Genomic DNA, 26646 nt, shown 5'->3' with positions numbered 1-26646 from the left:
CACCATGGTGGCCCTGGCCAATCTGCTCCTTTCAGCACCATGGTGGCCCTGGCCAATCTGCTCCTTTCAGCACCATGGTGGCCCTGGCCAGTCTGCTCCTTTCAGCACCATGGTGGCCCTGGCCAGTCTGCTCCTTTCAGCACCATGGTGGCCCTGGCCAGTCTGCTCCTTTCAGCACCATGGTGGCCCTGGCCAGTCTGCTCCTTTCAGCACCATGGTGGCCCTGGCCAGTCTGCTCCTTTCAGCACCATGGTGGCCCTGGCCAGTCTGCTCCCTTTCAGCACCATGGTGGCCCTGGCCAGTCTGCTCCTTTCAGCACCATGGTGGCCCTGGCCAGTCTGCTCCTTTCAGCACCATGGTGGCCCTGGCCAGTCTGCTCCTTTCAGCACCATGGTGGCCCTGGCCAGTCTGCTCCTTTCAGCACCATGGTGGCCCTGGCCAGTCTGCTCCTTTCAGCATCATGGTGGCCCTGGCCAGTCTGCTCCTTTCAGCACCATGGTGGCCCTGGCCAGTCTGCTCCTTTCAGCGCCATGGTGGCCCTGGCCAGTCTGCTCCTTTCAGCACCATGGTGGCCCTGGCCAGTCTGCTCCTTTCAGCGCCATGGTGGCCCTGGCCAGTCTGCTCCTTTCAGCGCCATGGTGGCCCTGGCCAGTCTGCTCCTTTCAGTCTGCTCCTTTCAGCGCCATGGTGGCCCTGGCCAGTCTGCTCCTTTCAGCGCCATGGTGGCCCTGGCCAGTCTGCTCCTTTCAGCGCCATGGTGGCCCTGGCCAGTCTGCTCCTTTCAGAGTCTGCTCCTTTCAGCGCCATGGTGGCCCTGGCCAGTCTGCTCCTTTCAGAGTCTGCTCCTTTCAGCGCCATGGTGGCCCTGGCCAGTCTGCTCCTTTCAGCGCCATGGTGGCCCTGGCCAGTCTGCTCCTTTCAGCACCATGGTGGCCCTGGCCAGTCTGCTCCTTTCAGCGCCATGGTGGCCCTGGCCAGTCTGCTCCTTTCAGCGCCATGGTGGCCCTGGCCAGTCTGCTCCTTTCAGCGCCATGGTGGCCCTGGCCAGTCTGCTCCTTTCAGCGCCATGGTGGCCCTGGCCAGTCTGCTCCTTTCAGCACCATGGTGGCCCTGGCCAGTCTGCTCATTTCAGCGCCATGGTGGCCCTGGCCAGTCTGCTCCTTCTGACAATGACCACCCCCAAGGGGGACAATCAGCAGCGCACACACACACACCCATGCATGCACATACACATACTCAGACACACACACACACACAGTTGGGCTGGTGTAATGAGACCGTAACATCCTCTTTCTCACTATGACATAACGGCCATTGTTAGTGGCCGGACCTGACATGTCACCCTGCTGGGTTCTTACTCCCAAATTGATTATTTCTGTATGCCTGTTCACCAACTATTCAATAGGAGTCACAAGCCAAGAAACACTGATGATGTGCACATTTGCAGACAAGTGGACATAAACATAGAAACAAAAAAGAAACATACACAACTTCCATTCCCTTTGCATTCCAACTAGGCTATCAGGAGAATGTTTAATGTTAAAGGCTTTAGGTGTGAATGTGGAGCTGTTGAGCTCCAGCGGTGACGAATGCTCCTGCCACCCGAGGTGCTGTGCACATTAGTATGACTTAACAACCTAAGATGGACGAGCAGCAGGGGTGTCATGAAGAGACGATTATGATGCTTACCGCCCCGCGCACTGTCACACTAACCAGATCAAAGCCGACTTCAGAGAGAGAGAGGAGGGGGAAAACACTCTCCTTCCTCAGGTTAGTAAAACACACAAGGGGAGTGGGTTGGAGGGGTTCAACAACACACACAATGCATGACTATGAGCTGGCATGGAATCAGTGGAGGTGGAGATGCCTATCCTGAGCTGCCAAAAGCCTCAGGCTCCAGTTCACAGTACCCAGAGCCTGGGTATAGCAGGAACACACAGAGCCTGGGTATAGCAGGAACACACAGAGCCTGGGTATAGCAGGAACACACAGAGCCTGGGTATAGCAGGAACACCCAGAGCCTGGGTATAGCAGGAACACACAGAGCCTATAGCAGGAACACACAGAGCCTGGGTATAGCAGGAACACCCAGAGCCTGGGTATAGCAGGAACACACAGAGCCTGGGTATAGCAGGAACACCCAGAGCCTGGGTATAGCAGGAACACCCAGAGCCTGGGTATAGCAGGAACACACAGAGCCTGGGTATAGCAGGAACACCCAGAGCCTGGGTATAGCAGGAACACACAGAGCCTGGGTATAGCAGGAACACACAGAGCCTGGGTATAGCAGGAACACACAGAGCCTGGGTATAGCAGGAACACACAGAGGTCAGCCAGGGCTGAGTACTGCAGTTTAAACGGGTTCATTTAGTCCTTCTAAATAAAAATGGACATTTCTGTTTGTTGGTAGTGAACACATAATTTATGAAATAAGCCAAATCTCAATTTAAGCAATGGTCAAAGAACACATTGTGAGTATACTGTCTCCAAGACAGCTTCAGTGTATTTGGCGACCCATTAAGTGCTGTGTATCGCCCATGCAATGCATAGTTTATTGCCCTCATGGCCCAAGTTTCCCCCTGCGAGGTCAACTCGTTTCCTCCAGTCTCTCTCCACCGCTCCCAATGGCTAGTTACAACTACTTTTGTTTTGAACAAGAACTTGTGGTCGTGTGTTGTGCTGATAAAGGGTGGAGGGTGGTGCGGTCTGCACAACGTATCACTGGGGGCAAACTACCTGCCCTCCATGACACCTACAGCACCCCATGTCATAGGAAGGCCAAAAAGATCATCAAGGACAACAAAAACCCGAGACACTGCCTGTTCACCCCGCTACCATCCAGAAGTGGAGGTCAGTACAGGTGTATCAAAGATGGGACAGAGAGATTGAGAAATACCTTCTATCTCAAAGCCATCAGACTGCTAAACAGCAATCACTAACTTAGAGATGTTGCTGCTGAGACTGAGACCCAATCACTGGACACTTTAATAAATGGATCACTAGTCACTTTAAATAATGCCACTTTAATCATGTTTACATATCTTACATCACATGTATATACTGTATCTTATATCATCTACTGCACCTTGCCTGTGCCGCTCGGCCATCGCTCATCCATATACTTATATGTGTATATTCTCATTCACCCCTTTAGATTTGTGTGTGTTAGGTAATTGATGGCAATTTGTATTACTTGTTAGATGTGTGTGTATTAGGGAATTGTTAGAATACTTAGATATTAGATATTACTGCACTGTCGGAATTAGAAGCACAAGCATTTCGCTACATTCACATTAACATCTGCTAACCATGTGCATGTGACCAATAAAATTTGATTTGAACTTGAACAATACTTAAATCACTTGTTGACTAATCAAAATGTTCTAATTTAGCTCACTCCATGACCACTTTCATGACATTTTCTGGAGGCGTACAAATGTGATTTATTTCTATAACAGAATATTCATATTTCACTACATCATATCATGCATTTCTTGATAACATAACACAAACTCCTAAATATAGCCTATCCATTGCTAATCCATAGGATTACTGCTGCTCAGTCACACAACAGAGGATTTAGCAGAACTGCAGGTGTTCTGAGACATTGGAGCATCTAGTGTAGGTGGCCACTTGAATAGACCAGACCATCTCAATCAATATGAGATAAGGAGAGGGAGAACATAAAATGAGTGTGTGTGAGTGAGTGAGGAAGAAAGTGTGTGGGGGGGGAAAGAGAGATGCAAAGAGAGATTAATGTTTGAGTGATGGTGCATAAGAACGTAGCATAATTGTACAATCATAGGCCTATCATATTTCATATTCCTCTGAAAACTTTATGAAATTAAGTTGAGACATGATCTTGAAATATCAATAATTCTGAGCTCTTCAATGTTTCAAATTTGATTCAGATAATTTTGATTCAACTTGCATGGCATTTAACTGGGTGTATAGGCCTAGATGTTGTAGTTCCTAATTGGAAAGTAAAAACTATAGTTCAAATTCCTCTTCTGCAAATCATAGCTTCTTAATGCTTCTAAACTAAGTGTATCATAGTCCTACAGTTTGTTAGGTAGCCTAAACACACCTTCACGTGTAACACACGTACAGGCCTACATTTCCTGAATCCAATTCATGAGTCATACAGAGGGACACTATTGAAGTCTTCCTCTCATACTTGTATTACCACATGTGATTGAACCAGTTCACCTCATCTCAGTTCACCTCACTTACTGGAATACACAGATCTATGTGCAAAGAAGTCATGTCCAGAAAGAACACGTGCTAACTGTCAATTTCAATAAGTGATCGTTTTGACCGTCAGAAAGTGCATTTACGTTGTAGCCAATTCATATGCCATATGAAATGTGACCTGGGCTTGTTAGGTTATATAGAGCAACAAACCTCCCATCAATTAAATGCATTTGTCATTACAAAATATATTTTTTAAGGTCAATCTTTCACGGTGCAACGATTAAAATGACTGAATATGGATTCAAACACCTGAAGAGGAGTATTTGGTGGAAAGTGGATATGCACATTTCCAACTACGTCAGCAAACACAGGAAATGTAGGCCTTATGACAATGTTATGCCTAATGACTAAAAATAATGTGTTATTACTAATGGCTCAGGTGGTAGAGCATGACGGTTGCTACACCAGGATTGTGGGTTCAATTCCCAAGGGGTCCAGTATGAAAATGTATTTACTCACTCCTGTAAGTCCCTCTGGATAAGAGCATCTGCTAAATGACTCAAATGTAATGAATAAGAATTCTAATCAATCACTACAGCCTAACAAACACAGTCAGGCGGGGATCATTTCAGAAGATATTTAACTGACCAAACCATTTCTCAAAGCAATAGTGAAATAATGTAACAGAGAATTCCAAGCCAATAAATCAGAGGAGAGCACACATTTTAGTTATGGCAACAAACCGCAGGAAATAGCTCACAGCTGAGAACAAGCACTAATGTCAACCTGGTCAACAGTTGATGGTACATGCCACTCAATAGGTCAAGTACAAGGCAACTTATTTACCTATCTGGTGATGACCAGGCAATCCAACTAGTTTATGACCTTGTAGTGCAACTGGTATAGGCCACCGTGAAAAGAAAGTGAAACATGGTCGCATGACATCACTCCTCCAATAAAGAAAAGTTGGAGTCAGCAACATTGTCAACAATAGGCCTACAATAAGCACAAGACTAGCATGGAAGACTGACCAAGTTGTTGGCAGCAATAAATCCAATCCATCCCCATAAAAGTCATGCTATCCCATTGGGCCAAAACTGGTTGAATCAACGATGTTTCCACATCATTTCAACTCCCCAAAAAGCAATGTGATGACGTTGAATTAACGTGGAAAACTGATTGGATTTGCAAAAAGTCATCAACTCGAGGGCATCTTTTTTTAGCACAACTTTTAACCTAAATCCAACAAAAAAAAGACACTATGTCATTGATTTCACTTTAGATGAAAACTCAACCAAATGTAGGCCTAAATCAAAACTAGACGTTGAACTGGCGTCTGTGCCCAGTGGGATGTGCGCGTAATCATCGAGACCTTCTAGGCTATTCCATCCATCCATCCATCACTCAACATTTGGCAAACTTTGCGCCCCGGAATTGTTGAGGCGCACATTTTGGCACGACAAAATGCATCATCTGGTTAAACCACAATAACTCCATCGAAGCTTCTCCACTACATTGTTGTCACCTCCACTAAATGTTTGCTAGGCTAATAGTACATTGCCTATGCTCTGGCATTCGCACCTTCCTAACCATCACCCGTCTGGAGCAATTTAACGTGTCCGTTTAGTGCTCCTGTCACTTTATCGTGACTTTCAACAAGCGCGACCGATAGGGAGTTTATATTTTATGATCCTATCGCGAACTCGAACACTCACAACTCTATACAATTCACCCCATACAAAAGTCGCCGAGGCACATCGAAAAAAAAGACGAGCCTCATCTTCTCGAGAGGGTTGGTTAGTTTCGACTGTCAAATGGTTTAGGACTTCGTTTTTTCTCCATTAACGAGGACCTCCCCTTACTTCCTAATTCCAGTATTCGTCAATATTACTGAGTATTTCTTTTAGACATGGTTTCACAGTACCTCGTAAAGGTCTCCCGAAGCCATCCTGTGGTGCGGACTTCGGCGGCGCGGCGTTCTTGCTTGCCTTGTTTGCTTTTTTGGATCCTATTCGCTCGGTGTTTTGGCGAAAGACCCGATAGACGGGTATTAGCGAGCAGCCTTGTTATTCTGAGCCAGCCGCAGTAGCAGATCATCAGACAGTGTCAATCGAGCACGGCGCTCTGCGATGGATCGCTCTTCACTTAAAACAAACAACCAAGGGGAGATTGGGGCGGTGCTGTTTATTCAGTGCCGAGTGGGTGACTGAAATTAGTCAACGTATGAACGTAATCATGTGTGAAATGCGCTCCAGTCCCTTGTGCTGTCTGCGCTGTAGAGGTAGCCCAATCTCCATGAACCAAATGGCTGATGAATAGACGTCTACTGTTGAGGGACACCAAATGATGAGTCCAATTTGCTTTCCTTTCCTGACTGTCCAGTTGAATTGAGACGATAATTTGAAGAACTAATTGGTTTTATAATCAATTTCACCTAGCACATATATTATTGTGAGTAATGCGATGTAGTACATTTGATTAGAGAACTGCCATTGCTCATTATAGTAGACATATTGCCCTCTTCCATTTTACTGCAATTTTTCACATTCAATGTTAAATTGACACGATGACCCTGACACTCACTGTAATGACTGTTCTCCATGTAATAACATAGTTGTTAACATTTATTTACCCTAAATGAGACAGGCTTACTTTTCCAATAGTGAATGGGTTACATTTACTCACCAGGTATAAATTAAATGCAGAATAACATGTGCCTGCTCCTCTGAATACCTTCCTGTTTTAGTTGGTGCCTAAACACAACTGGTTATTAATTTAATTAAGAATACGATTATCACTGCTTTTTCAATACTGACATAGTGTGGACTCACATTTTTTAAATTTATTTTTAAACATAATCCTGCAGAACCTGGTGCATTCCACATCCAGGCTTGCCCAGCTTTGACTTGATAAATGGGCAATAGCCACAATGCAATGCAAAGACGACTGAAGACAGTGATAAGCAACAGTATGGTACTTTCAACAGTTGTGTATGTCACATCGGACAATTATTGACAGTTTACAGTTTAGTGGAAAGTGGATGACGGAAATAGATAGATCATTTTGATATTATTGCTCTATATTGATTGTAATCCGAGGGCCCTTTAGATACTCCTTACATACTTGGTGTCCTGTGATACCCATTTACTTGGCTGTGGTTTGCTTTCACATTAAACTCTTACTAAACGCTCAACACACATTTAGCCCCTACTCACCAGATATTTAGAGATACTTGGTTTCTCTCGAAGTAAGGCTGTGTGTGTGTGTGTGTGTGTGTGTGTGTGTGTGTGTGTGTGTGTGTGGGGGGGGGGGGCTAACCACAAACCACACCCTTCAACCCCACCCCCAACACATGGCCTCTAAGCCAACACAGCAGCACGGTTGACGTTAAATTAGGGCTTGTGGAACTTCCCGTGACCCCACTTACTGTCCCCTGTCTGCGTCTCTCCCTCCTACTGCAGTTCATACAGCCTTGTTCTGAATCGTGGGTTTTCCCTGGCCATTTAATGACAGGCGGCAAAATAAACCCTGGAGTTTCCTCAATGTTGTCAGAGGTTGACACCATTTCTAACGGTATAACAAACCCTCTCTTGGAGTATGAAACAAGTGCTGAACATTTGTGAGAATGATTTGTAGGGATGTTACTGATATGTTAAAACATTGACCTCAGACACGTTTTGCCTTTAAAATCAGGGACATCTCTGGCAGTAAGGGAATGAGGATATGACAGAGGAGGAGGTGTAGTCTGAGTAGATTCCAGTTTGCTGTATGAGATCCCTTTTCCATTTGCTGAAAACCAAACTGTTTGGACTGTTTAGCCGGAGGTGCACCAACACCAAGTCTATCATATACTTCCAGCGGCTCTGCATTTCATTGTATTTGGCATGACTAGGCATAGTGTTATGTGTAAAGCAAGGCCAAAACTGAGAGAGGGTGAGAGAAGAATAAGAAATTACGTCCCTTAAAAAGTTGAATTCTCTGTATTTCTAGTTGTGAAACCACTATACGTTATTGGTATGATGGACACAAACGTCTCCCGTCTACAAAACTGCTGTAGACCTGTCATGTACAGTACTACTAAGATATAGTGGGGTTATAAGTGCTCCTGATAAGTGCTACAATGCCGTATGACTGCATAATAACCCATCGTACCTGTTGACCTTAAGTAACATGTTCCTGCTGCTTTGGCAAACGCCCATGTTTAGCCATGGATATTTACAGACCGTGACAAAGGGTTTATGCCCTTCACTGTTAGAATGACAACACAATTATCAGACACAACGGAAGGTGTGCCCTTTTGAACACATGATGTCAGCTCTCTGTTTGCACTTTCACCTCATACCTTACTACCAAATCATTTGTCACAGAGAGCAAAAAGGAGGAAGGGACAGAACTGAAATGACTCTACTCTACTTTGGATATTCAGCAGTGAATGTAAGCCTCGGTGTCCTACCTTCTATATGTCACCAGACAAAGCCAGCAGGAAAGTAGTGGGTGTGTGTGTGGTTTGTGATCACTTCTAAATGTCATACATGCCAGTGTTTGTCTAATACAAAAAGCAACCCGTGTGAATCCCACAGCAATGGTCATTTTCCGTAGCCTGTTTAGATTTTAAAACCCCATTTCACACTTCATCTATTCTAGAAAATATGTACTTGTATGTTTTGCCATCAAGCCGTTCAAGTCAGTGTGCTTATGTGGCTTGCTTCTTAGACAGAGGTTTTAACTATGCCTTTTGCCTCTGAGGTGTTCATACTATCAACAAATCAGCTAAAAAAGCCTCTATCTCCTGTATGTCAGTGAATCCCCCTGTAGTTTACACATCAAGGTTCAGCCTGTCTTTTCCAGCCCTTGAAGCCATTATAAACCAATAGTATTTTGTGTTTGAGCCACAGTCCTCACAGACATATTTGACCTTGTATCAGTTGGGAGTGATTACTCATTATTTGGCGATATTTAAGACATTGTCTTTCTCAAACTATCTGTCCTCCAAACAGACTTCACTCAGGTAATTGTTTGATTTGTGTCTTTTATCAACAATGTCAGGCAGTTTCTTAAGTCCACTGTTGTTCCATTGCATCAGCAAGATGGTGTCACCTCTACGCAACACATTTATCAGAACTATCATATATTGTTGTTGATGCCTTTCATAAACAACTGATGTGTGCAGAACACTTGCTCAGAGCAGTGAACATATGGCACATGATACAGTTCAATTCAGATGTTTACATACACTTAGGTTGGAGTCATTAAAACTAATTTTTCAACAACTCCACAAATTTATTGTTAACAAATTATAGTTTTGCCAAGTCGGTTAAAACATCTACTTTGTGCATGACACGAGTAATTTTTCCAACAATTGTTTGCAGACAGATTATTTCACTTATAATTCACGGTATCACAATTCCAGTGGGTCAGAAGTATACATACACTAAATTGACTGTGCCTTTAAACAGCTTGGAAAATTCCAGAAAATTATGTCATTGGGGGTGGCAGCATCATGTTGTGTAGGTGCTTTTCTGCAGGAGGGGTTGGTGCACTTCACATAATAGATGGCATCATGAGGAAGGAAAAGGATGTGAATATATGAATATATTGAAGCAACATCTCAAGACATCAGTCAGGAAGTTAAATCTTGGTCGCAAATGACCCCAAGCATACTTCTAAATTTGTGGAAAAGGACTTAAGGACAACGAAGTCAAGGTATTGGAGTGGCCATCACAAACTATTGACATCATCCTATAGAAAACTGGTGGGCAGAAGTGAAAAAGCATGTGTGAGCAAGGAGGCCTACAAACCTGACTCAGTTACACCAGCTCTGTCAGGAGGAATGGGACAAAATTCACTCAATTTATTGTGGGAAGCTTGTGGAAGGCTACCTGAAATGTTTGAACCAAGTTAAACATTTTAAAAGCAATGCTACCAAGTACTATTTGAGTGTATGTAAACTTCTGATCCACTGGGAATGTGATGAAATGTGACACATTTCACATTCTTAAAATAAAGTGGTGATCCTAACTAACCTAAGACAGGGAATTTTTACTAGGGTTAAATGTCAGGAATTGTGAAAAACTGAGTTTAAATGTATTTGGCTAAGGTGTATGTAAACTTCCGACTTCAACTGTACATATCTCAGAATAATCTGAAGTCACTCAGAGACTCAACTGTGTAATGGCACACCTGTTATCCTGTGACACAACACCTGAGGTGTTTGAGAAAGGTACACAGCATAGAACCTTGAGAGGGTTTGGAAGGCTTATTGAGAGTGTGTGTGTGTGTGTGTGTGTGTGTGTGTGTGTGTGTGTGTGTGTGTGTGTGTGTGTGTGTGTGTGTGTGTGTGTGTGTGTGTGTGTGTGTGTGTGTGTGTGTGTGTGTGTGTGTGTGTGTGTGTGTGTGTGTGTGTGTGTGTGTGCGTGTGTGAGAAGGCATCAACAATGAACAGTGTATGATATCCTATCAACCCTATAGGCCAGAAGATGATTGGGCAGAATCCCAAAATTGACCTCCAATCACACGGACTAAGAGAATGTAATGTCCCCTCTACTTTTATTACATCCTGTTCCAGGCTCTTCAACCAAGGAAGAGAGGCAGGGGGTATGCACCATACTATCCCTGATACCTCAGTTCTGATGCATGGGACAGGGCTGGCCCTAGCCTTTTGGGGGCCCCTCACCTTGAGTACAACATATTTTATTGGACCCCCTTTTGACGGCAGAGAGAAAACAAACATTTTAGAATTTGTTTCCTGCAATTCTAATTTTTTTTCATGGGGCGTAGAGATAATGATGCAGTTTACCCCTTTACACTCACACCCATAGACAGGTTGAACATGGCAGATTTGGGCACTGATAAGCGCCTAAATTGAAACGTATTGGTCTGCACAGTAATATACTATAAATTAAGTCAGAGCTCAGACTCTGTGGTTCACAGCGCTGTATGGGTTTTGACTGACAGCTGTTCTGAACATGCACACATTTGTGACAAGAAGTTTCCCCCATCCCTCCCGGTAATTATCTGAGTGAGGGAAGTGCTGTAAATTAAGAGTACTGTATTTTGAAAGATCAGACATTGACGATTAAGTAAATACCACTTTAATGTCATACAAGCAAGCCAAATGTGCACTCCACATTTTGTCATCATTAAACTCATGTCATATACAGTCATAAAACTCATGTCAAACGTTTATAATCACTACGTTTGATGTACAATTACAAGATGACGTAGCGTCATACTCTGGGTGTTCCGAACAGAATAAGCCTATTGTGAAGAAAACACAAGCAAAGCACGCATAACTCCTTTCTATACACACCAGCATTACAATCTTTCTCTAAAGTTCCTTGTGAAAACCTAACATTGCAAGATCATATTTTATAACTCAGCTCGTCATGTTGGTAATAGAAGACGCTTTCAAATGATGCCCACCTGACCCAGATTGTGATTTATAATGGACCGTTTTTGGATTGCGTAAACAACAGTAATTGTGTGTTGGCGGGGAAGCAGGGCTGTGTTCCAAACAAAACAACTACAAGTGTGCTTGCTCTCGTTCCTCAACGGCACAGCTAGGAGAGCTCAAAAAAGAACCTTATAGTTGGAGACTCTTCTTTGAGGCATAAAGTGCATTGAAATTACTTAGGAACTGTTAACACTTTGGAGAGATGTGTGGCTACTTGGAGACACCAGTTTCCTCTTACTCAAACCCGTATCACTTTCGTTGTCTTATGTTGCAGCTACCCCACATTTTTCATATTCTTATCATGTTACTGAATGTATTCAGAGTATTTTCACATTTCGTTATCATACAAATGTGACAAATGTGTACAGTAAATGTAAAATGCACAGTGTAATCAACAGTGTAATGTTTGGAGTCGGTCTTGTGTCAGGTGAACTGTTGTGTCCTCAACTGGTCTAATAATATTCCCATAATCTCCAAACTGTTCCCATTCAATTGCTACCATGCTTAAGCATTAAAGGCAAGTTAAAATCAAGTTTGCTGCAATTCTACACATTTTTCCATGGGCCGGAGAGAATATTTAGCAGTTTTATAGCTATTTTAGATTTTTCCAAGACGTATGCCATATATCTGAGTGAGAGTGACTAACAAAATCAAAGGGGGCCCCCTGGAGGTCAGGGCCCCTGACCCTGATTACTACAAGTTTAGACAGCTGGGTAGACTAATTGAATGACTGTCAGTGACTGACATAATAAGAGAAAAGCTTCTGATACACACCCACATTTTGAAATTGCACCTTGTGTATTCTACTATTCTAATTCTCAACGTTAAGTTGAGACCCAGACTGAGTTTTACCTACCTCATCCCCATACTGTTTTTATTTATTCACTTTTCTGCTCTTTTGCACACCAATATCTCTACCTGTACATGACCATCTGATCATTTATCACTCCAGTGTTAATCTGCAAAATTGTAATTATTTGCCTACCTCCTCATTCCTTTTGCACACAATGTATATAGACTCTCTTTTTTTCTACTGGGTTATTGACTTGTTTATTGTTTACTCCATGTGTAACTCTGTGTTGTCTGTTCACACTGCTATGCTTTATATTGGCCAGGTCGCAGTTGCAAATGAGAACTTGTTCTCAACTAGCCCACCTGGTTAAATAAAGGTGAAATAAAATTAAAAATAACTAAATAAAGTTCCTAAAAAAGGATGTATTGTTGGGGGTTGGGGGCTTGCCTAGCGGCCATGGGGCCCTAAGCAGTTGCTAATGTCTAGGGACTGCCCTGACACAGTGTAATGTGTTTCAGCTCTAACAGGGTTAAAGCATAGTCATGTGGCAGGTAGCCAGGAGAGAGGAGCAGGGAGCACTGCATATGAATAAATAAAGCCTTCTAGAGAGAGAGAGAGGAAGAGTGTGAGTTAGTGAGGGTAGAGAAACAAGAGAGATAGTGAGGAAAAGAGAAAGAGAGACAGACAGAGTAAGCAATAGAGACAATGACAAATAGTTAGGGAGAAATAGCAGGAGGTAGACAGAGAAAGACAGAAAGAGTGAGAGAGACAAATTATTAAAGGACAAATGAAAAATGGCTGCCACGAGGAGTGTTCCAGAATTGGGGTTAAACAACATCCTGAGTCGTTCTGGAGCAGCCTATGCTGGGGAATTACTTTTATTCATCATTGCCAATGTCTGGGGTAGGGATGTTCTCATTGCAGAAGAGCAGAATTAGGTTTCTTTCTAAAGCAATGCAAAATACAAACATAGAGCTGTCCCATTTCAATGCATTAGGAGAAAAAGGAAACTGGATTGGGTGAGCAACGCTCGCATAATGATCACCCTTGTTTGAGACCTGCAGATTTGCATTAGCAAATGCCCAGACTTTAGCTAACATGCTAACACAGTCATATGGCAAATATACAACATAGTTTCAAACCTGATTGTTCACATACATTTTTGTTAGCATCACCAAATATGCTCTGTGTGTTTGACAACAGCCCTACAGCACCATGTAAACACAGTTGTATAAACTAGCCCCTAACACTGATCTTAGGCCAGTGTTTGTATTTTCCCCTTTCCTCAAAGGTTACGATTCAAAGAGTTTAAGCTGACCTAGATCCTACATCAGTTCCTAAGGGCAACATCTAGTTGGAATTATGTAAACACTACCAGGAAATGCCAACTTCCTCATTGAGTGCAGGAGTGTGTGCTGTGTACATACAGTCTCTGAACAGTATTGGGGCTATGTCACAAAGCAGCATCAATGAATTAGCCAGCTTTAACCACTTTATATTTCTGATTATCTAGATTTTCTAAATGTTCCATATTCAAATATTATTATCCAACCTTTAATTCAACATTAATCTGGGAATTATTAAAATCCAGTTTCATGGACCCTGATGAACCCAACTCCTGGCCCCCAAAAAATCAGCCTTTGTGGAGAGTCTCTATTCAAAGTTTGTAAAAGTTAGATGGCTAGCGTATTGATCCTATTGTGCAACACAGAAATACAACCCCTTTGGTCCCCTTGGTGCAGAAATACAATCTTTGTCACAGCCCAGAGCACATCACACTCAGCACTGCACACTGGAGCTGATGTTGTGATCTTTAGCCAGGGGAGGATAATGTGCAGGAACAGAAAGAGACCACAAGAGCATCTAGCTGGATCAGATGAAAATGGACATTTAGGAAAAAATGATATCAGTTCAAAGCAACTCCAGAGTCTATTTGAAGTTTGTATAGATGTTTGGTAGGAAATGTGTACCTACTTGTACACTGGATAGGTCCTGAGAACACAGGACTGGACATAATACAGGAGTGTACATATGTACATATTTGACTTTATTAATTTTACTATGTGAGTTCCATTCCCAGGTGAAGAGATGTTGAATACTAATTGCTGTATCAAGGAACATGCACAATGTAATCATGTACATATGTCAATGCATGTCAAATATGTAAGTTTTAAACATTTTATGTTAAAAGCACTGTGTGTGTAACTAGTTCCACAGCCTTTTTTAGGTAAGATGCAAAAATAATAATTTCTAGTTGAATTAACATGAGACAAATTGAGCAAACACAGCATTTTAAGTTGACAGAATTTTGGCCTAAGTTTTTCTCATGTTGGAGCTAAGTTTGGACCAACTAAAAATGTCACATTCAGGTGACACTTTGACTAAAGAGTTGAGTAAAGAAAGAAAAGGCTGTGGAATCAGTTACTTGGTTACCTCGACTAACCGGTGACTCTGTTCCAGTACCCCCTGTATACCCCCTGTATACCCCCTGTATACCCCCTGTATAGAGCCTTGCTATTGTTATTTTACTGCTGCTCTTTAATTATTTGTTCCTTTTATTTCTTATTTTTGTAGGTATTTTTTCTTAAAACTGCATTGTTGGTTAAGGGCTTGTAAGTACGCATTCTATTCGGCGCGTGTGACAAATCAAATTTGATTTGATTTATTAAGTTGAAACCACTAGATTATTTTTCAAAGCGTGGTCACGCTGCACTATCCAGTATGAGAACTTTTATAACAGTGAGGAATGGAAAATATTGCCTGGCTACCCAGACTCCTTTCTCCCACAAAACTCTACGCCATGCCTACAGACGTTAGTTCCTTCTCCACATTGAGTCTGGATCTGAGTACCTCCCTGACCCTCATGGACAGTCTGATTTGTCCAGAAATCGGTGGGTTGGGCCAGAGCCAGAACACATGAGTAAAGCGGCATTGGCTTTGATATGCTGATTGGTTGGAGACGATCTAATCACTGATTACTTTGTTTTATACAACTCCCCTCGTCACCACAAACGACTTGGTGGTAGCAGCATCATGATGTGGGGATGTGTTTCAGCAGCAGGGACTGGGAGACTAGTCAGAATCGGGGGAAAGATGAACAGAGCAAAGTACAGAGAGACCCTTTATGAAAACCTGCACCAGAGCGCTCAGGACCTCAGACGGGGGCAAAGGTTCACCTTCCAACTGAACAACGAAGCTAAGCACACAGCCAAGACAATGAAGGAGTGGCTTCGGGACAAGTCTCTGAATGTGGGTATTGTGTGTAAATTGATGTGGAAAAAAACGTTTTAATACATTTTAGAATAAGGCTATAACCTAACAAAATGTGGAAAAAATCAAGGGGTCTGAATACTCTCTGAAGGCACTGTATATAGCGAATGACAGAGCAACGGAAGAATTGTATGTAAGTCGTCAGGCAGGAAAATAAGCAGCAGCAAACTTATGTTAAAATGAACAAAGACTTTTACAAAATAATAAACAGGACAATGAACCGACAGAAACATAAACTAGCTAATCATCAAATAATAAGTAAATGAAGTCTGAGCCAAGATTTATAGCCATACTTTAATAACGCCGGACAGCAACAATGTAGCAACCTGTCCCCTGACTGGCCGAGTTAAGGCTATAGATTTTCATCAAGGCCTTAACTTGGAAGATACCATTTTGCACTCATAGGCTTTAATGCACATTGCATTTATTGGTAATGAAGTTAGTTACACAATTACCATGAATACACACTTCTCAACTACAGTGTTTAAATCATGCTTAAAGCATGACATATAGCGGGGTACAGGGCCGTGTAGACCTTTCAGGGTGCATGTGCTCAAAATATAAATGAAATACTTTCATAAATCATATCTCAAAATTCATAACATAATACATTTTTGTTGTTGTTGCATGGGAAAAAGGCGCAACTGGGCGCACAGAGCTCTGTAGGCTCCAGGGCAGATCAACAGGTGGCACCAATGGAAGGGGTGGGGTGTGGCAAACTTGATGATGACATTCCGGCAGTCGGTTCCGAACAAAAATGACCCCAATTTTTTAATGATTTATTATACTAATTATACCATCACCCAAAAGCCACACAAAAGGACACTTTGGAGACTGGAACGGCAAATGTCAAAGGGGCATGTGCTCTGCACAGGTAGAGCCCTATCTTTCCATCTGCCTGTGACACAATCACCCCTAGGGTTAGAGACAAGGCCTAGCATCACGCAAACCATGTGATAATTGGCGCTTTGGAACAATTCTGAACGCAGCTCTGTTTGATTCACTTACCCGCAAGCAAGACAGAAATAAATTCCCAAAATGTCAACTCTTCAGCTGGAAAGAGTTCTAAACCTAAGTTCTAAACACAATCTCTCGCGATCTCATTACCCCAAAACATGTGCACTTGTTAGTGATTACATTTAAATTAACAAAAGGCATGATAAGACAAATTGACCTAGCAGAGCAACAAACAAATGCTTGGCGCCAAAACCAATTGAATGACTACGTAAGAGTACAAACTTAGAAAATATTGTTTTTGTATTTAGAGTTTTCTGACATCGGCCTACATACTGTCATCGGCAGCTAGCTGTTCAATGGTTTGGCAATGAGACACAGATAGAGAGTTGACATGTCTGCCCTTGAACAAACACAGTGGTTTGGCCACAATGAGACACAGATAGAGACTTGACATGTCTGCCCTTGAACAAACACAGTGGTTTGGCCACAATGGGACACAGATAGAGACTTGACATGTCTGCCCTTGAACAAACACAGTGGTTTGCTGAATACAAAATATAACTTATATTCTCCCTTTAACTGAATAAATATGAAATCAATAATTCATCTCTTTTGATGTATTTTATTGCTCGTGTCTGCACCTTGACTTGTAAGCGGACTGGCTTCATGACGTCTGTATGGTTGCTCTGCTGTAGTTAAGGTAGCTCTGGAGAACCCAAGGCCATACAACCATATGTTCTCATTTGTACAATTGACCACAGTGGGGTCAATATGTACAGCTTTCCCGACCCTCAGTCCAACTGTAAATAATCATCGCCAGGGCCGACCCTACGGCCGTGATTAACTACACAGCGTTGCCTAGTCCCGCTAGTTTCACCCATCATGTGGGTGCTTGCAAGCCGACAGCATTGTACGAAGTGCTAGGTATCAACAGCCAATCCAGTAGGGTCTGGAAGCTATGGTGAGCTACTTCTATGATTGGTAAACAAACTGAAAGGAGGCATACTGCCACCAGGAGTGTGTTTTTGAACAGGTATAAAGCCAAGGTTGGTGATTTAATGCCACCTGCAGTTATTGAATGTTTGCTCACGAGCATAGTTCATTGGCTGATCCCTCCTCATGACCCAGATTTAATTATTTGAGCCTTCCTTAACCCATTGGAAGTCCCACCCAGTTTACTACTTCAAATTTGTGAAAGTCCCCAATGGCACTGCCCATGATAAAACAGGCTTTTAAATCCTCTATCTAGCCACTAAGCGACATATGTGACTGCTTAGGGTCCCGTGGTCACTAACAGGCCCCCAAACCCAATTTAAAAAACAAATATGTTTGTCTTAACTTACTCTTGAGAGTTAGAATACTAGAATACACAAGGTGCTATTTAAACGTGGTTGTGCATCAGAACTTTTTCTCTTGTTATGTTATGTAAACATGTTACATATACAGTGGGGAGAACAAGTATTTGATACACTGCCGATTTTGCAGGTTTTCCTACTTACAAAGCATGTAGAGGTCTGTCATTTTTTATCATAGGTACACTTCAACTGTGAGAGACGGAATCTAAAACAAAAATCCAGAAAATCACATTGTATGATTTTTAAGTAATTAATTAGCATTTTTTTTGCATGACATAAGTATTTGATACATCAGAAAAGCAGAACTTAATATTTGGTACAGAAACCTTTGTTTGCAATTACAGAGATCATACATTTCCTGTAGTTCTTGACCAGGTTTGCACACACTGCAGCAGGGATTTTGGCCCACTCCTCCATACAGACCTTCTCCAGATCCTTCAGGTTTCGGGGCTGTCGCTGGGCAATACGGACTTTCAGCTCCCTCCAAAGATGTTCTATTGGGTTCAGGTCTGGAGACTGGCCACTCCAAGACCTTGAGATGCTTCTTACGGAGCCACTCAGTTGCCCTGGCTGTCATCTTCAATGCTCTTACTGAGGGAAGGAGGTTGTTGGCCAAGATCTCGCGATACATGGCCCCATCCATCCTCTCCTCAATACGGTGCAGTCGTCCTGTCCCCTTTGCAGAAAGCATCCCCAAAGAATTAAGTTTCCACCTCCATGCTTCACGGTTGAGATGGTATTCTTGGGGTTGTACTCATCCTTCTTCTTCCTCCAAACATGACGAGTGGAGTTTAGTCCAAAAAGCTCTATTTTGTCTCATCAGACCACATGACCTTCTCCCATTCCTCCTTTGGACCATCCAGATGGTCATTGGCAAACTTCAGACGGGCCTGGACATGCGCTGGCTTGAGCAGGGGGACCTTGCTTGCGCTGCAGGATTTTAATCCATGACGGCGTAGTGTGTTACTAATGGTTTTCTTTGAGACTGTGGTCCCAGCTCTCTTCAGGTCATTGACCAGGTCCTGTTGTGTAGTTCTGGGCTGATCCCTCACCTTCCTCATGATCATTGATGCCTTACGAGGTGAGATCTTGCATGGAGCCCCAGACCGAGGGTGATTGACTGTCATCTTGAACTTCTTCCATTTTCTAATAATTGCGCCAACAGTTGTTGCCTTCTAACCAAGCTGCTTGCCTATTGTCCTGTAACCCATCCCAGCCTTGTGCAGGTCTACAATTTTACCCCTGATGTCCTTACACAGCTCTCTGGTCTTGGCCATTGTGGAGAGGTTGGAGTCTGTTTGATTGAGTGTGTGGACAGATGTCTTTTATACAGGTAACAAGTTCAAACAGGTGCAGTTAATACAGGTAATGAGTGGAGAACAGGAGGGCTTCTTAAAGAAAAACTAACAGGTCTGTGAGAGCCGGAATTCTTACTGGTTCGTAGGTGATCAAATACTTATGTCATGCAATAAAATGCAAATTAATTACTTAAAAATCATACAATGTGATTTTCTGGTGTACTTATGATAAAAAATTACGGACCTCTATATGCTTTGTAAGTAGGAAAACCTGCAATATCGGCAGTGCATCAAATACTTGTTCTCCCCACTGTATATATTTTTTTGATTGGTAAGTTAGTCTAGCCAGCTATCTAAACTTGTAGTTATCATGGTCAAATTACCATCCGGACATGCAGAGCACTTGCCCAGGGGTCCTGACTTCCAAGGGCCCACATAGAGTGCTCACTCACATCATATTAACATAAGTAATGACAAAATGTGTAGAATTGCAGCAACCTTGCTTTAAAACGGCAAAAGAAAATCTATGCCCAATGGGAAAAAAATTAGAATTGCAGGAAAAATTATTCTCCACAATTAAGTTGGGCCCACTAAACCTTTGACTGGGAGGTGGGGGGCCCCCCCAACAAAATGTTGCTTAGGGCCCACAAAAGGCTAGGGCTGGCCCTCATCACTGCATACAGTATTGTTCTCGAAACCCCAGAAACTCAACTTTCACATCACCCCCAAATAATTTTATAAATACAAAAGATGTGCTTATTGTGCCCTCTTTTAACACAGATTCCCACTGAGGTGTTTTAAATTGTAAAACATACGTTGTCTCAAAGCTGTTACAAATAAAAACGAAGGAAAAAACTGCCAAAAATAAGTGTATATTTTCTATTTGTGCATTTATTTTTGGATAAAAATTAAGTTGAGTGTTCAAGGTTTCCAATCGCAATCAAAGAACAATTGTTTCTAGATATGCATTTCACAGTTGACCAAATCACCTCAGCTAAGGGATTTGGAATGACTCATGAGAAGGCCTATAGTTAGGGCTAATGTTAGCAGAGGCAATTGTAAGACAGGGCTTGTCCTGCAGTCTTGGTCAAATGCAGGCCATTTCACTTTTAGACATGCTGCAATCAAAGCCCCCCTCCCCCACCCATTATTTCTTTAGACAATCTAAAATATTTAAGCAATACTGATAATAGTGAACATTCATCTTACCCCAAGGATACTACTTGCTGAATAGAATGTGACTTTAGGCAGACAATGTCCTTCAGCTCAAATGTGTGCCTGATTTGCATTTAATTGTGTAAACATTTACATGGCTGATTAAACTCCTAATCTAATTTTGCTGTTCATGTCCTGCAAAATATCACACATCACTTTTCTATGCCTTGGGAAACTTCACTGGGTGTTTTCTTTGGGGGGTGGGGAGGGGCGGGGGGGGGGGGCTTTTAAGACCTCCTTATATTGGAGGTATTTAAAGAGGGCTTGTGGCAATAGATGAGATGAGAGGATAGATATGGACATAAAGATGGAGAGGAGAGGGGAGGACACCTAGACGAGATGAGAGGATCCTAGAGCATAGATGGACAATACGATTGAAAGGTTGGATGAAGGCTAGAGAAGCCTGACAACACTAGGGAAGAGGATAGTTTGAGAGAAGAGAGAGAGGATAGGGAAGTAGGGAGGACGAGAGGACACAGAAGAGGAGGAGAGGAGGGGAGGAAACCTTAGAAGTCATGAAACATTCAGGCTTTTACGGCTGTTTGTCTTCATCTCTAGTTCATCTCGAAGGCAATTAATGGCCAGTTCATAATGCATGAATTCACTCTGAGTCCTCATCTAGCTCTTCAAATAAAAGGACTATACAGACTCCATTGACCAGTAAATAAAACAGATATGCCACTGTCATGACGATGGCCTGGGGGTTAGGTTTATGACAGTAATAAATACCTCTTCCCCCTTTTTTCCTCTCTCTACCCTACTGAGGTTACATTTGCAAAACCCTTGGTTAACATAGAGATTCTGGGAACATCAGAAGGTGGGGGGAAATTAATATTCTGGTAATCCGAAGAATTGAACATATGCGGTGGTACTTAATGAATATGATGTCAGTTCGGTTGTCATCTGAGACATTCTCATCAATTATAAGATGACAAACTCTACAGTGGAAAGTCTACACATCAGAGTTATCGGATTCACATGGAATTGTTGTTCAATTTAAATGTTTGAATATGAAATTATTCGTGATGGGATGAAATGTGATTTTAGCTTCTAAAATGTGAGATTAGGGTCTTCATAAGATATGGCTCTGCTCAATCAGTGGCTCGCCCCTGTGAAGGGACATGGGCAATAAAAAAATTCAAACACGCCCTCCTCTACCTTCCTATATATGCCCTTGACGACAATATAACTTCCTGTTCCGATGATGTGAGGACGACGGTCCGATGTCAGATTGTTTCATATAATAACTACAGAACGAAGCCAACATCAGCGTGAGCTTGGTTGCGAATGGTATGAACTTTGAACTCTTATTCACTACAGAAGTGATACCTCCTAGCCGTTGAGTTAGCAACAGCAGATGCAACGAGGGTTAGGAATGAACAGACAGAGTATCCCGTCTATCACCCAACGACGTTACTACAACGTATCCAATTGACAACCAGAGACATTCTTCAAAGGACTCGGTTTGGCAACACGGCCTTCCATCTACCACCAACCTACCGAAGCGCAGCTCAGAGTAAATATTTATTGCATTTTCCTTTTCCAAATGGGTGGTCATTTAGAATGCATCAGATACTGTATTTACGATAGCACAGCTTCTCCCTGTGTCCCTCAGTCTTCCCGCTCTTTCACTCAAACCCAGCCCTTTTTCTTTGTGTAACAAGCATGTCATATCTGTTCCGCCCGCTAGAGACGTTTTCATTTATGATGTAATTTGTAATCAAGGTATGATTTAATTATGTGTATGTGCAATTCTGTGTGATTAGTTAGGTATTTAGTAAATAAATGATTAAACCCAATTTTGTATTGCTGATTCAAATTGTTAGCCAGGGTTCGTGCAGATAACCAAGAATTTGCAACTTTCAGATGAGACTGAATTAAGATGAGGATTAATATTGACTGCTATTGATGTAAAATATTACTAGGCCTTTAAGAGTTTATTCGGAAGATAACAGCTCTATAAATATTATTTTGTGGTGCCCGACTCTAGTTAATTACATTTACATGATTAGCTCAATCAGGTGATATTAATTACGGAGAAATTATTTTATAGAATAGCATGTCATACCACTTAATCCGGCATAGCCAAAGACACAACACCACACTGTACCAGTACTCACCTAACTTTTCACAAGCATGTCATTGTAGGAGAGATCTTACAAGACCCTGGTGTTGTGACGCACATAACCCAATGAATTAATTAAGATTATATCATTATGATAATAATGCATATTTTAATAGTGAGTCCACTGTTAAATGGTCTGTACTTTTCATATAAAAAGGTTTTGCCCAAGAAGCTTATAAAACGGTTAGCCCGGTCGTGTAATCTGATGGTCCGAGTGGTGTCCATAGGCCTGCAGGGTTTTTGTTCAGGTACTAAATCAGCCAGCACTCAAATAATAGAAGGCAACAAATGGATTGAGCATCTATTTCAATCAGAACCCAACCGTATTTCCCAATCAAACTTTAATCACCAGCTAACCCGGCAGCACGTTTCTGCCAAAATACATTTTGTATGTAAACGCCTGGGCGGGTAATTAATTGAAGGGCAATAATATTTTTCATATATTCTGTAGTGCGGAGGTCCTGCCAGCCAGGTCATCTCCAGTGCTGAGGCTGAGAAAACAAACCCCCATCAACACATCTCCTCAAACACTGTCTGGTGTCAAACTTGGGGTGTAAAGCTGGTGTGAAGTGGCGTAAAGCTCGCCGATATTGTACACTGGAACAGTGGAAATGCGTTCTCTGGGCTGATAAATCACGGTTTATCATCTGCCAGTCTGACTGCCGAATCTGGGTTTGGCGGATACGCTACCTGCACCAATGCGTAGTGCCAACTGTAAAGTTTGATGGTCTGGGGCTGATTTGCTGCCCCTTAGTTCCAGTGAAGGGAAATCTTAACGCTACAGCGTACAATGACATTCTAGATGATTCTGTTCTTCCAACTTTGTGGCAACAGTTTGGGGAAGGCCCTTTCCTCTTTCAGCATGACAATGCAAACATACCCATCCCACAACAGGACTTGAGACTTGAGGTGAATGAGAGGAGGACATTAAGGACCCTCCTTTACTTAAGGACAAGTTGACTGACATGGTACATCACAACACTGTTCAGTTGGTCACTCACTAGATGGCGGTGTTGTATTATAGAAAAAACGTTGCTACACTGCTACCTCTCCTACAGACCACCACATTAAACTGTTGGTAGATGTTTCCCTGTCTACATGCACAGATTTCGTATCAGTTAACCATCCCCCAATCGTAACCATAACTATAGGAGGTAGAAATGTAAATCTGACCTTAGATCAGTGAAGAAGTACAACTTCATCCCACTACGATACGCTTTCAATCATTTCTCTAACAGACCAGCATTTCTATGATGGACATTCAACATTCTTAATCACATGTTAATGCAGCAGCAGGAACATTAGTCCAGCTGAATCAGGTGACGTCATTATTAATCAGAACATGCTTCTCATCTAATGGTCTTGAGACTAACCTGTACCCCCGCACATTGACTTGGTACCGGTACCCCCTGTATATAGCCTCGTTATTGTTTCGTAATTTTCTTGTGTTACTTTTAGACCATTATTTTTTCACTGTAGTTTATTTATTAAATATATTCTTAACTCTGTTTGTTGAACTGCATTGTTGGTTAAGGGCTTGTTTGTCAGCATTTCACGGTAAGGTCTAAACCTGTTTAATTTGGCGCATTTGATTTGAGACAGATGCATCCCCTCCTCCGCATCTGATTGAATGATTGCCGGTGTCATGTCCTAATTGGAAATCACATGACATCTTATTTGCAGTTGGGTGAATTAGCTTGTAGATAGGAGAAATTAGACCTAAAGAGTGATGTGTGTTTTTCCACTCCTCTCACAAGCCACTCTAATCTGTTATGAAGATGAAACTCCCTTTTCAGTTTGTAATTAAACTTGTAGCTAAACTTGTAATGCAATGACATCTAGATATTAGAATATAACAAATGATTTTCTATTTCATAACGTAGTAAATTATGAGGTGTTTGGTGGCTCCATCATCATAGGAGCTTAGTGAATGAGATGACTGTTTCTCTTCTCACCCTGCAGAGGGCAGACAAATCCTTCACAAAGAATTTATGGAGCCAAATTTGTCACTCTATCTACATCCTTGCTAACATATTGTGCACACACTGATTCCATCTAACGAATTTAGTACAATGTGACTCGTGAATTTGTTGACCAGTACTTAAGAGCACGGGAATATTTAAATAATTTGAGCACATTCTTTATTTGTTGGTCATCTGTATTCAGCAGCAACAGCCTCCTGATTTAAATGTGGATAATGTGTCACCTCCTTAACCATGAACTACGACCTGAACTGAGATGGGGAACAGTAAAATAATACAATAAAACAATATTATGATTCTATTTCCAATTAGCGACTGGCGTCACTGCTGTTGCACCAGGGTTCAGGGCTGCTGTAGCCACCTCACCTTTCCTGGCCCCTCCTCTCCACAACACTAAATATTAATTATTCAGCTACAATTAGCAAGATGTCAATAGTAATTGCCACCAGTGCACTGCTCCTCTGACATTCAAACAGCATAATTGTGAAACCGTGTTTATGCCTCGCACATGCTAATCTCACCCGGTTTTAATCAAGGCAAGCTACTGAGTACACAGACACAAAGAAACTTGTATGCACGTGCAAGTGCTCACACAAACTTGTTTTTCTATCCTCGTGGGGACATAACATTGATTTCCATACAAAATCCTATTTTCCCTCACTCCTAACCCTTACCCTTACCCTTACCTTAACCCCTAAACATAACCCAACCCCTAAACTTGTGACGTGGGAAATGTCCCCACGAGGGAGAATTTTCTTTGTTTTACAATCCTTGTGGGGACTTTTGGGGATCTGCACACACACACACACGCACGCACGCACGCACACACACACACACACACACACACACACACACACACACACACACACACACACACACACACACACACACACACACACACACACACACACACACACACACACACACACACACACACACACACACACACACACACACACACACACACACACACACACACACACACACACACACACACACACAAACACACACAGAGACAGAGAGACACACACACACAGACAGAGAGACACACACACAGACAGAGAGACACACACAGAGACACAGAGACACACAGAGACAGACAGACACACAACGCATGCCCGCCCACACTGCATTTATGAGAGAACAAGTAGATCTACAGTATTAGATGAAAGATAGAACAAATGTAACATTATCTAACACGGAAATAATCCAAGGAAGCATTTCCTGCTGCATTATTTCTTCTGTGGTATTTTCTGGCAGATCCACCCCTACCCACTTCTTCTGTAGTTTACTGGCTGATCCACTCCTACTCACTTCTTCTGCAGTTTACTGACAGTTCCACCCCTACCCACTTATTCTGTAGTTTACTGGCAGTTCCACCCCTACCCAATTCTTCTGTAGTTTACTGGCAGTTCCACCCCTACCCATTTCTTCTGTAGTTTACTGGCAGTTCCACCCCTACCCACTTCTTCTGCAGTTTACTGGCAGTTCCACCCCTACCCACTTCTTCTGTAGTTTACTGGCAGTTCCACCCCTACCCACTTCTTCTGCAGTTTACTGACAGTTCCACCCCTACCCACTTCTTCTGCAGTTTACTGGCAGTTCCAATCCTTCCCACTTCTTGTGCAGTTTAATGGCTGATCCACACCTACCCACTTCTTCTGTAGTTCACTGGCAGTTCCACCCCTACCCACTTCTTCTGTAGTTTACTGGCAGTTCCACCCCTACCCACTTCTTCTGTAGTTTACTGACAGTTCCACCCCTACCCACTTCTTCTGCAGTTTACTGGCAGTTCCACCCCTACCCACTTCTTCTATAGTTTACTGGCAGTTCCACCCCTACCCACTTCTTCTGTAGTTTACTGGCTGATCCACACCTACCCACTTCTTCTGCAGTTTACTGGCAGTTCCACCGCTACCCACTTCTTCTGCAGTTTACTGGCAGTTCCACCCCTACCCACTTATTCTGTAGTTTACTGGCAGTTCCACTCTACCCACTTCTTCT

General features: G+C 42.5%; 1 protein-coding gene across 1 annotated transcript in view; it reads right to left on the bottom strand.

Moving 5' to 3' along the window:
- LOC135558399 (chromodomain Y-like protein 2) overlaps nucleotides 1-6387 on the bottom strand; it is a 48745-nt gene extending 42358 nt beyond the window's left edge. The window contains exon 1 of the mRNA XM_064992180.1: nucleotides 6119-6387. Coding sequence (XP_064848252.1) covers nucleotides 6119-6142 — 24 coding nt within the window. The 5' untranslated portion in view covers nucleotides 6143-6387. The remainder of the gene's footprint in view (nucleotides 1-6118) is intronic.
- Between the last annotated feature and the right edge of the window lie 20259 nt (nucleotides 6388-26646).

The sequence above is a fragment of the Oncorhynchus masou genome, chromosome 2 (assembly GCF_036934945.1).
Source record: "Oncorhynchus masou masou isolate Uvic2021 chromosome 2, UVic_Omas_1.1, whole genome shotgun sequence".
Classification (NCBI taxonomy): domain Eukaryota; kingdom Metazoa; phylum Chordata; class Actinopteri; order Salmoniformes; family Salmonidae; genus Oncorhynchus; species Oncorhynchus masou.
The sequence above is the reverse complement of the archived record's forward strand: the minus strand, read 5'-3'. Positions and strand labels throughout refer to the sequence as shown.